General features: G+C 33.8%; 1 protein-coding gene across 9 annotated transcripts in view; it reads right to left on the reverse strand.

The window, feature by feature from the left end:
* Positions 1–9,652, reverse strand: part of POSTN (periostin) — a 35,322-nt gene extending 25,670 nt beyond the window's left edge. For all 9 annotated transcript variants that reach the window (XM_025364113.1, XM_025364112.1, XM_025364111.1 and 6 more), the window contains exons 1-4: positions 9,416–9,652; positions 7,996–8,094; positions 2,945–3,009; positions 1,215–1,372 (exon numbers count right to left, since the gene is read on the reverse strand). In XM_025364113.1, the coding sequence (XP_025219898.1) occupies positions 1,215–1,372; positions 2,945–3,009; positions 7,996–8,094; positions 9,416–9,534 (441 nt within the window). In that variant the 5' untranslated portion in view covers positions 9,535–9,652. The remainder of the gene's footprint in view (positions 1–1,214; positions 1,373–2,944; positions 3,010–7,995; positions 8,095–9,415) is intronic.
* Between the last annotated feature and the right edge of the window lie 1,282 nt (positions 9,653–10,934).

The following is a 10,934-nucleotide window of genomic DNA, read 5'->3' on the forward strand; positions in this document are numbered from 1 at the left end:
AACGTACAGCAGAAATGAGAGTATTAGGGGGATCACTTTAGATGAAATATGAGATAAGGCTAACAGCAGTTTGTAAGAATTGGAGAAAGGGGAAGTAAGGATGACTTACAAATTTCAAGTCTGAACATTGAGACTGGCACTGCCAATTGTGGGTAAAAGGCACTAAAAACAATTATTTATGGGATGAAAGAAAATTGCATATGTTTTAGATAACTTTTGTTTAAAGATGCAAATGGTATATCCAAGGATAAATCCTAAGATAAACAGTAGAAATATTCTACTGAGGTTCCAAGAAGAAACAAGTCTAAACAGCAAGCGTGGGTTTAATGTTTGTATGCACTGAAGTGATAGCTGAAACCATGTTAAGCGCATTTAAAGAGTAGAGTCAAGTTGCTGGAAGAAATTCTTACAAGTTCCATTCTTTAAGGCAAGGAAGAAGAGTCAGCAAAAGGGACTGGAGAGGGGGCTACAGATGTGGTAAAAGACACTCAGAAGAGGGAGGTCTATAATCAAGCAGTCAACCACATAGCTAATGTAGCAAGATAATGCCTACAGATACATGCCTACATTTTACTAAGTATATTTGACTCTAGTAATAATTATCAATTCATCTCCATATCTAGTAGAAAGTAGGAATGTATTTTTATATCAGTTTTATAGATTCGGAAATTGAGTAATAATTTAAGGCATTGTAAATTAGACTGTGCACAAGTCTGAATCAAATGTATTTTCACATTTCCTTTAACTATCCACATACATGTATACAAATTTGACAACCTGAACATCCATATATATTTACATATAATTAAACATACATATAAAATAGTGCTATATAATATAGCTTATGATAATTTTAAATTTCAGTAGGCTTCTTAACTTACCTTTCTGTTAGACATGTTATCTAAAATTACATACATATCCTCACAAACAAACAGGAAAAAGGAAAGGAGCAAAATAGAATAACAAGCGCCCTTTTAGCTGATTCTTGGTTCTCCTTCTTTAAAAAATTAACATATAAGTCTCCTGGAGAGTTATTCTATTTGCGGATGTATTAAGGTATTTTACTTTCCTCAATAACTCATCCCTTTAGATGTCCTCATATATGTACAATAGAAAGATACACAATTTCTACTAATATCCAAGTTAACAAATCAGTTAAAATGAAATAACAATAACAGCAAAAAATAAATCTATTGATAAAAATACTGAATTACAGAATCCAAGTTGTCCCAAGCCTCATTACTCGGTGCGAAGTAAGTGAAGGATCCCTTTCCCTCGATCTCCTCCCTCAGTTTTGAGGCATCAGAATAGTGCTGCGTTGTGGTGGCTCCCACGATACCCAGAGTGCCATAAACATGGTCAATGGGCAAAACTGAAATAATCAAGAAATGAATCAGTACTGGGGATAATATTCTCAGGATATGATTCATAATCATTTAAACCTTATACTATGTTTCCCAAGACATTTAACTAATAATTTTAGCAATACAATTATGTGAATAATCATTTTTATATAAAAGTTATCTTTTGAGTGCTAAATAATAAAATGCTACTGAAAAACATTATGTTACATATCCTTTGTGTTAAGGATAAAAAATTTTAAACTCTTATCCTGGTTTAACATTTAACCTATTTAGATCTCAATCCTGCTATGTCAATAATAATTCAATTATAATTCAATATTATCTATTATTTAAATCTATCATTTGTATAGATTTGGATCCCTAAAAATATGTAGGCCTGCTTGTTTTCATTATAAGTTCTGTTAGCAAATAATTCAAAGTATTGAATCCTTCCAGATTATTTCTTCCAAACGTCAGAAGATTCATGCGTGAATGTCAACCTAAAGGGATTTATCTAGTAATGTGCAGTCAACTTATTTTTTCTGACCCTATTTGATTTGAACATTAGTATAATTTGATTAATAGCATAGAATAAATGGTTATTAAATTTGTGAATATCCTTAGATTTGGTGACACAACTATTAAGTATAAAACCGGGATTTTAAAAGACCCTAAAAAGATGGAGAAATTGAGTCAAAATGAGCAAGGTTAAATTTAACAAGTTTCCATGTAATTCCTATGCCTAAATTGAGAAAAACAAATCCTAGAGACCTGACTTAATGGTGTATGTAAAAAAACTGGTAATCAATTTTAATTGATTCCAAATTCAATATAAGCTAATGATGTAACACGGTTACCAATGACATTATCCAAAGTGCAAGGTCTCCCCAAATCAGGTACTTATCTTAGTATTGTCTTAAATGCTCAGACCCACATGGATGGATTTTAAATATCAGTCTAGGTTTATATTCAGAAAAAAGATTACTGAACTGGAGACTTTCTGTCTGTTGGTGTTATAATGGGGAGGGCTTCAAAGTCTATGTCGTATTAAAAGAATTGGGGATGGTTAGCCCAGAGAACAGAAGATTTTATTCAAGAAGCGAGGGTAGCCGGAGGAAAGGCGTGATGATTGGCATGAAATATCTGAACGGCTGTCATTTCAAAGAGGAAATAGATGAACTATTTTTTTTCTCTAGTTGGCAGAGGTATAGGAAACCAAATTTCAATATAAGGAACATTATAAAATCAGAGCTATTCAACTAGACAAGATGAGGTTTCACCAAGTAGTTAAGTTCTATGTTCCTAGACAACTTCAAAGAATGGGATTTTATAAAGAGTTTTGTTCCTGAAGGGAAGCTGAACTAATTTAAATTTATGACTAAGTTTCTGTTGTATTGCCCAGCATCCAGTGTATGAGAAATGTGTTCTTACATTTTATCATCGTGATAAATTCATGATTAACACAAACATAGGAGGGATATATCTTGGATTTAGGATGGTGCTGAGTACACACATACAAAATTGGCTTCTCCACAAGCCACCTCAACCCTTTCCTTGCATATAAAGTGTTGCTTATTTAACTCAAGAAATTGAGATTTTACCTGCTGGGCAGCCTTTCATTCCTTCCATTCTCGTATAACCAGGACAACATTCATACAACACAGTCCTGTACATTGGAAGAAAATTAATATTAAAATGAGAAACTAAATAGGATACATTTTGACAAAAATTTGACAAAATATTTCACTTATTGCCTTGATTTGCTGAGATTCTAAAAATCAGGGTTCCCCCCCCACCCCTCCCGCCACCCCGGTATTTTTTCTTTTTTTTTGAGACGGAGTCTTGCTCTATCGCCCAGGCTGGAGTGCAGTGGCGCGATCTCGGCTCATTGCAAGCTCCGCCTCCCGGGTTCACGCCATTCTCCTGCCTCAGCCTCCGGAGTAGCTGGGACTACAGGCGCCGCCACAGCGCCTGGCTAATTTTTTGTATGTTTTGTAGTAGAGACGGGGTTTCACCGTGTTGGCCAGGATGGTCTCCATCTCCTGACCTCGTGATTTGCCCACCTGAGCCTCCCCAAGTGCTGGGATTACAGACGTGAGCCACCGTGCCCCGCCAATTTTTTCTATATTTATATGAGTTTGATTTCTCACTACAGTCTCATGTTACTATAGAAAAGTTCCAGAATGTTGATCCACAAGAATGAAATTTGGGTCCAAGTTCTGTTACTTGGTTGACATGTGAACCTTGAGCCCCAAGTCATTTAATCAACTGGCGTCCCTGTTTCCCCAAGTATTTAACATGAATATAGTAGCTATGGTATCTACTCAAAGAGTAATTGTGAATCTCAAATGAAATAATGATTTTGAAATCATTTTGTAAACTAAAAATGGGTAGAAATGTGCTTTAATAGAAGTGGAAACATAAGAAAATACATTGAACCATTTGAATCCATAACATGCTTTCTCATTGCTAACTAAAATAATGCTGCATTTGGTTTGAATTGCAAGTATAATTATTAATTGTATTATACATAAACTTTGAAATATTTTTATTTGTGTAAAATTTGATAAAAATAATCTAAGTTTATTTTAATATTAGAGCTTAGTATTCAAGAAAATGGCATCCTGTTTAAAGTTAACAAAGTGTATTGAGTTATATAGGCAATAATTAAGGCAACAGACCAGAAAATTCAAGATATCAAGATATACAAAAAATAAATTTATCTAATTTACTATATTTTGAGGGAAAATAGTAATAAAAAATATATAATTGCTTACAAAATAAAAACTGATTATATTAATATATAATATAATCCTAACTTTTATTCTTTCACATTTCATAGAATATTTTCTGGACTTCATCATCCAATATAGATAGCCTATTTTAACTAAAATTTTACATAGTTACTTATGTTTCCTTTCAATAGAAATATAAAGGTACATGTATCAAACAAACAATTAGAAGTGGGGGGATTATTACAAGTAAAAAATAAATGCACATCATTTTGTAATTTTTAATTGATACATATCATGTCAGATTATGACAATTATAGATATTTTGTAATTCACTAATTAAACATGAATCAGCTAATTCAGATGCTATTTCTTTTCTGGCTTTTTATCTAGTTGTCATAATTGTAATCAAGAAGTATGAATGAATCAAATAATTTATACATGAAAGAGATTGCCAAGTATAAGAATAAAATTTTTTTTAGTATGGTAAAAATGATGAAAGCAAACTATCAAGAAGCAAAAATTTTAATGATGTAAGAGATAATTTTATACAGTCGAGTAAAAGTAAATAAATGTTTTCAAATTGAACCCTGGTACATTAAGTAATTATCTAGGATTTGTAGTCCTGTTTATAACTTTGAATCCATATTCTCTATCTGTTAATAAAAAATTCCTGGCATGAAATATTGGCTTAAGAATCATAGATAGCTAAAAATACGGACAAAATTAAATGGGAAATACCCACTTCAAGTTATTCTCTAATTTTAATATAGTTTGAAGAATAGTTGGTATTGGAAACATATACAAGGTACATAGGAGCCTTATGCAAATCATAATAGAGCCTCTAAATAATTTTATTTACATGAGCTCTTGTAAATAAATCTAATTATTGGATGTCAAAAGATTAAGAATTGCTTATATATTAGCTTTAGCATATGTTGTATACAATTTTTAAAATGAGATACAAATGTGCTTAGTCCATAGATTGATAATACTTATTTGAAGTAAAATAGTGAATAGAAAAGGAAATTTAACAAAAAAGTATACAGCAAATGCTAATATAACAAGGGTCAGTCATAATGTAGAGAATTAATGCAGTAGATGAGATAACATTCCAACAGTTCATTGTAATATCAGCTGATAATTGAACCAATATGGTTATCTCTGAGCAGATATTTTGAAAAGAAAAAAGGGGTTTTTTTCAGAAGAACATTTATGCTACCCAAAATTCAATGTTCCCATATGGTCAGTAGGGCAAAACAAGAGTAAAAAAATATCATTGCTACACATAGCTCTAAACATAGAAATTTATTTTTGCTCTCAGAATAGTATCTAATATTTCATGAGATGCCAGCTAAAAATGTCACAGACATTCTCTAGAGGAATCTTCCAGAATACTATATTACTAGACCAATATATATTTTGGACAATATCTTGACCCTAGGAAGCTTCACGTTTTTCATTAGGCCTGCTCAGTTTACTTTTCTCAAATCCCCAGAGCAAACTGTTCAGCTGAAAGGCAAACATTTCTGTCATCTGATCATAAAGTCCTGAAGATATCTCTGGAAATTTCAGCACAAGCAAGCAGACGGCAGACCAGTCTTCCCGTCAATAGTATTGATTTCTTTGGTTATTTGAAATTAGCATTTACATTTATTTCAGTGCCTAGATGTAACTATGTTTTTGAAAATGAAGCCACTTTAGAAAAATAAGCTGATAAAATTGAACAAAGGAGACACTGTTACATTTCTGGTTAAAAAGAAAAGAAAAAAGAAAAGAAAAGCCAGGCTTCAAAGTAGTGATTTTTTTTTTTTTTTAATGGAAAGCAAGAAAGAATTTTGGCATAGCCTCTGTACAAGCCTTGACATCTCTCCTATATTTAGATGGTTAAAGTAAATTGATGGCATTCTTCTCTATCTTCTAGGAAGGATGTAAGAAGCGTTCTTCCTAACATTTCAGGGTGAAGGTCCTTTCTTATCTAGTTAGTGTGCATTTCAAATATGCTTCATGGTATCCATGAGTATAAAGAACAAAGAGGAAAACTCAAAGCCTTAGAATCCCTACTGGGGCCTAGCTTGCAGCATGCCAGAGACCATTGTAACAACTGATTGCATTATAATTGTGTGAATGACTCACAAGTCTAGCAGAAGTCTGCACAATAATAGGAATAATGTTCAGGTCAAAAGATAACATTGAGTTGAAACTCTATTAAGCCAATGAGCAGGGGATGGTCAGCAAGGTCCTCTGGTGCCCTAGACTTGGTTACCATGTGGAGATGCAACCCAGCTAAGGTTAAATGCCTTGTATACATGTTCTTACTTAGAAATAAAGACAATCTTGTGCATTTCAAATAGGCATCTGGTCACAACTTCCTTTCCTGTCTACATCTATGCATTTGTTAAGAGTTTAGTTTTAAGGACAATTGATATTATGCATTATGGGTACTTAGTAATTTCACATTTATCAATTCATTTTATCTTCTCAGAAATTCTTTAACATAGCTATTAAATCCATGTTTTACAGGTAAGTCTACAAGAGGTTAAGTGATTCCATATTTTTATTTATTTTTTTTGAGACAGAGTCTCACTCTGTTGCCACTCGGGACTGCGGTGGTGCCATCTTGGTTCACTGCAACCTCCACCTCCTAGGTTCAAGCGATTCTCCTGCCTCAGCCTCCCAAATAGGTGCCTGCCACGACATCCGGCTAATTTTTGTGTTTTTTTAGTAGAGACAGGGTTCACCATGTTAGCCAGGCTGGTCTCGAACTCCTGGTCTCAAGTGATCCCCCTGCCTCGGCCCCCCAAAGTGCTGGGATTACAGGTGTGAGCCACCACTCCTGGCCCATGTCTAGTATTTATACCAATATTATTAACTTAGAAATAAGTTTCCCATCAATTCTTCCACCCGAACTTAGGGTAACTGAATTTTAATGCTGATGTATAAAGCAGGTTCTTCCTGGGGTCTTTTGATTCTCAAGGCATCCATCACTAAGGGTGAACTTCAAATTAATGGGAAGCAGGAAGAAGTCACTTGCACTGTTTTCTTGACTGGGGTGGCACCTAAACCTTTCTGATTGTATTACTTGCCCTATTTATGACTGGGCTCTCTCATTGTAAAATAAAGATTTTGGATCACAGGAGTGGTTCTTGACCTTAATATGCCCAGAAGGTTTATTACTTTTTTCTACCAATATTTATTGGTAAAACAAACCAGAAGGCATGTCTAGTAAGTAATAAATAATGCTTTCCAATTTTAAGGTAATCAGTGAAACATATGTTAAAACATAATCATTCTTTGGGCTATTGAGATATTAACTATAATGATGAGCTTCCATTACCACCTTGTGGACCTCTGAGGATGGAGCATCTTGAAGTGAGAATCACTGGATTAAATAAAGAGATAAAGTCAAGTATCTTTTAACTTTAAGCTTTGATGAAAACTCTAAGGTAAACTGGAATACTTTAGACAATTTCCAAAGGACTGGAGGAAAACATTAACTTTTTGCCTCAGAAACTGATATTTTAAATCAGTTTGTTCTTCTGGCCCACTTTTTTATAAAATGAGGAAACTAAGTCACAGAGGTTAAGTGACTTGCCTAAGATAAAAGAGGGCCAAACCAGGAGTAGAAACCACATCATATATTCACACAGATTCTATACCCAATCCTTAGCCATGTGATCTGCTTCCTTCTGGCCTCCACGTCACATGGATTCAGGAAGAAATCTGAGTTCCTAATAGTAATATTGGAGATGCAGGGAGAACTTCTTTATTCACGTATATATCCCTTTCTTTTCTTTAAATAACTCCCAAAATTTTGGTCAGTATTTTCAAGAAGAATGGTGTGTACACCCAGGGGGAAGGCATATACGTCATGATGTTGTTTTTGGAAATGACATGTTATGGAAAAAAAAAAGACTTACGCTTTCTGTCCACAGATGGACTTTTTATACCAGTTCTTACAAGTGCTGAAGTATTTCTTTTTGGTGCCCAAAATCTGTTGAAGGGCACAGACATTCGGGCTGGAGGATAGAGGGAAAGGAAAAAAGTTAATGTCCTAATAATGACTAGTTTTTCATATCTAAAGATCAGATGATAGAAGAAAATGTTAAGGTGTGGATTTGATATTCAAAGATATGATTCTAGCCTTGCACAAATCTAACTATTAACACAATCCTACTGAATTGTTGAAAAACCTAAAGTCTAAGGGAGATGGCGAGGAGAGAGAGAAAAAAATTATACATTTCTGAGAGTAAAATACAAGCGTTTCAAAAAGTTAACCAAATAGAAATATTCAAACAGTATTAACATAATTTTATTTCTATGTGCCTTATTACTCTTAATAGTAGATAATCTACTGACCCTTTTTAAACCAAACGTGTGCTCACTTGGAGGGTGGCCATAGCTTCAGGGCTCTCTGGAACAATGAGAGGTCAGAGAGCAAAAGAGACAAGATTTATTATGTACACAGACACTATACTCTGTAATTTTCTAGGTTAAGTAATCACAGAAGTAAATGAGTGCTAAAATTAACTTTGAAACAGTATGGTTGCACAGAGAATTATCTTTTTGAATGGAAGTGACAGAGGATGTTCTAATCTGTTACAACTTTAAGGTTCCCTTTCCCCTCTTAAAGGGATAGAGGTCTTATTTCACTGTAAGTCAAAGAAGCTTGTGAACATTATGAAAATCCCTGTGGGGCATAGGAAGAAGTGCCAAGATCCACTTAAAAAATTATAAATGGTTGGATGAATTAACAAAATTATGTGTAATTTTTAAAGTGCTCAGTTGTAATTTCATTAGTTCTATAAAATATAAATTACTCTTGCAAAGTTTACAGAATTCAGTTTAAAAGTAACTTAAATGCTTCAAAGAATTCAGAGAACTAGTTACATTACCCAGCATTTAACCTTCATATGTAATTTAAATAAAATTTTCTCTAACATCATGTGAGATATTTCAAAGCTGTTCACATATATATGATAGTTCCTAACAACAGATTTGTTAATTTTGAAAACTCAGTTTCAGATTTTTGGAAGAAAATAAAAACATAAGTAAATGGAATCACAAAAGAATGCCCAGCTAAATTGTGTTAATTAGATTAGAATTATATAATATTTCATAAAAAAGCAATTCAAGTTATTTAGAGAGTAATTATGTCTTAAAGCTTAAAGTGCATAGAGAAATCACAGAATACTCACATTTTCCTTTTTTTCCGATTACTTTATAATAATTAGGAAAAAAAAAACCCTGAGGCATATATGAGAAACTTTATGCATACTTGAACATATAACAAGCTAAGGAAAAAGAAAAACGGTTTATAAAACCAAAGCAATCACTTACCCTTGTTCCCGACCCCTGATACGACTATGAGTCAAGATCTTGTCATAATGACTGTTGGCATTTGCAGGGTTAACAACAAGCAGCAATAGAAGAGAAAACATGGGTAAGAAGGGAATCATATTGAGTCTCTCCGTTGCAGTTAGTCCCCGAAGAGAACTGGCAGTGGGCTTTGCAGAGCTCAGAATTTATATACATGTCAGAGTTGTGGGAGGGAACACTGCATCAACCTGAGAATCTGAACTCTTTCCAAGAAACATCAGCAACTTCAAATTGCCAGCTAAGATTTGTTTTGGTTAGTTATATTTAAGGAACACATTGAGCTACTTTTCCTTTTCATTATAAAGAAGGTACTTATTTTTAATCATATGAACAATTGACTCACTGCATGTTTATGTCTCAGTTTTATTCTTTTGTATCTTAGAGAGTTTTTAAGAAAAATTCTTTTGTTGAGTTGTAAGAGATATTCTGCAGTCCTTTTCAGAGTAGAATGTATAATGTCTGTGTGCTCAAGATTATTGTTAGGTCTTACTGCAGTTCACATCAGAACTGAAAGATTATTATTATTTTTTACCAGAAAACAAAGGTGGATGCAAGTCTGACAAATCACAAGGGGGTAAAGCGTGTTGATTAAAAGCAAACACTGGATAGATTTAAAACTTGTGTAAGATATGAAATAAGAATTCTAACTTGCTGAAGAATCATGTAGGAGAGTCCACATTTTCCTTGCTATCCTACCAAAAGGAGAGCTACCTCTCATTTCCTTTCTTTTTCAAATATCAAGGAACATATAGAGTTAACATAAGTCTAATCTGACAAATTTCTCCAACTTATGAAATGAAGCAGAAAGGAAAAACATTTGTGCTTTGTTGTTTTTCATGACATACTTCACATGATGTTGAACATGTCTACGCAAGCACATCTACTGATACCCACTGGTGAAAAGCAGCCACTACTGGAAGCAAGTGTTACTAATCTAAAGATTACTAGAATAATTAAATGCATATTAGGAAACAGGGGCATTGCCAGAATGATTCTTCTGATTTTATCAGGAGTAACTAAAGCCTTTCAATGTTACACTATGCAATCCCTAGCCAAAGGCATGTGCATTCTGACTACGCCACACATAAGTCAAATGTTCAGAAAACTTTGGATAAAGGAAATCTGAATGTCAGAGGGAAATAATGAGCTGAAATGGTAACCACAATCAGTTTCTGTGAATAAACAAGCTGCACACCATCCTAAAGTGTAATCCCAATCCATTTTGTTACAAAGTGCTCCCTCTGTAATGTCATATCCATGTTCTTTTCCCGCTGGTGAGATAGAGAAATTTTGTCGGAATTCTCCCTGTTGTCCTATTGGAAGGGCCTTTGGGGGAACTGGGTTGGATCAGAGAGCATTTTCAGTATTCTGAGTTATGCTTGAACTCGCTATGGGATATTAAAATGTTCTACAACTTGTTGCTTAGTTTATTAAGAAAGCACAGCAAACTATTGCAAGAACAGAAAACCAAACCACCGCA

The sequence above is a fragment of the Theropithecus gelada genome, chromosome 17 (assembly GCF_003255815.1).
Source record: "Theropithecus gelada isolate Dixy chromosome 17, Tgel_1.0, whole genome shotgun sequence".
Classification (NCBI taxonomy): Eukaryota; Metazoa; Chordata; class Mammalia; order Primates; family Cercopithecidae; genus Theropithecus; species Theropithecus gelada.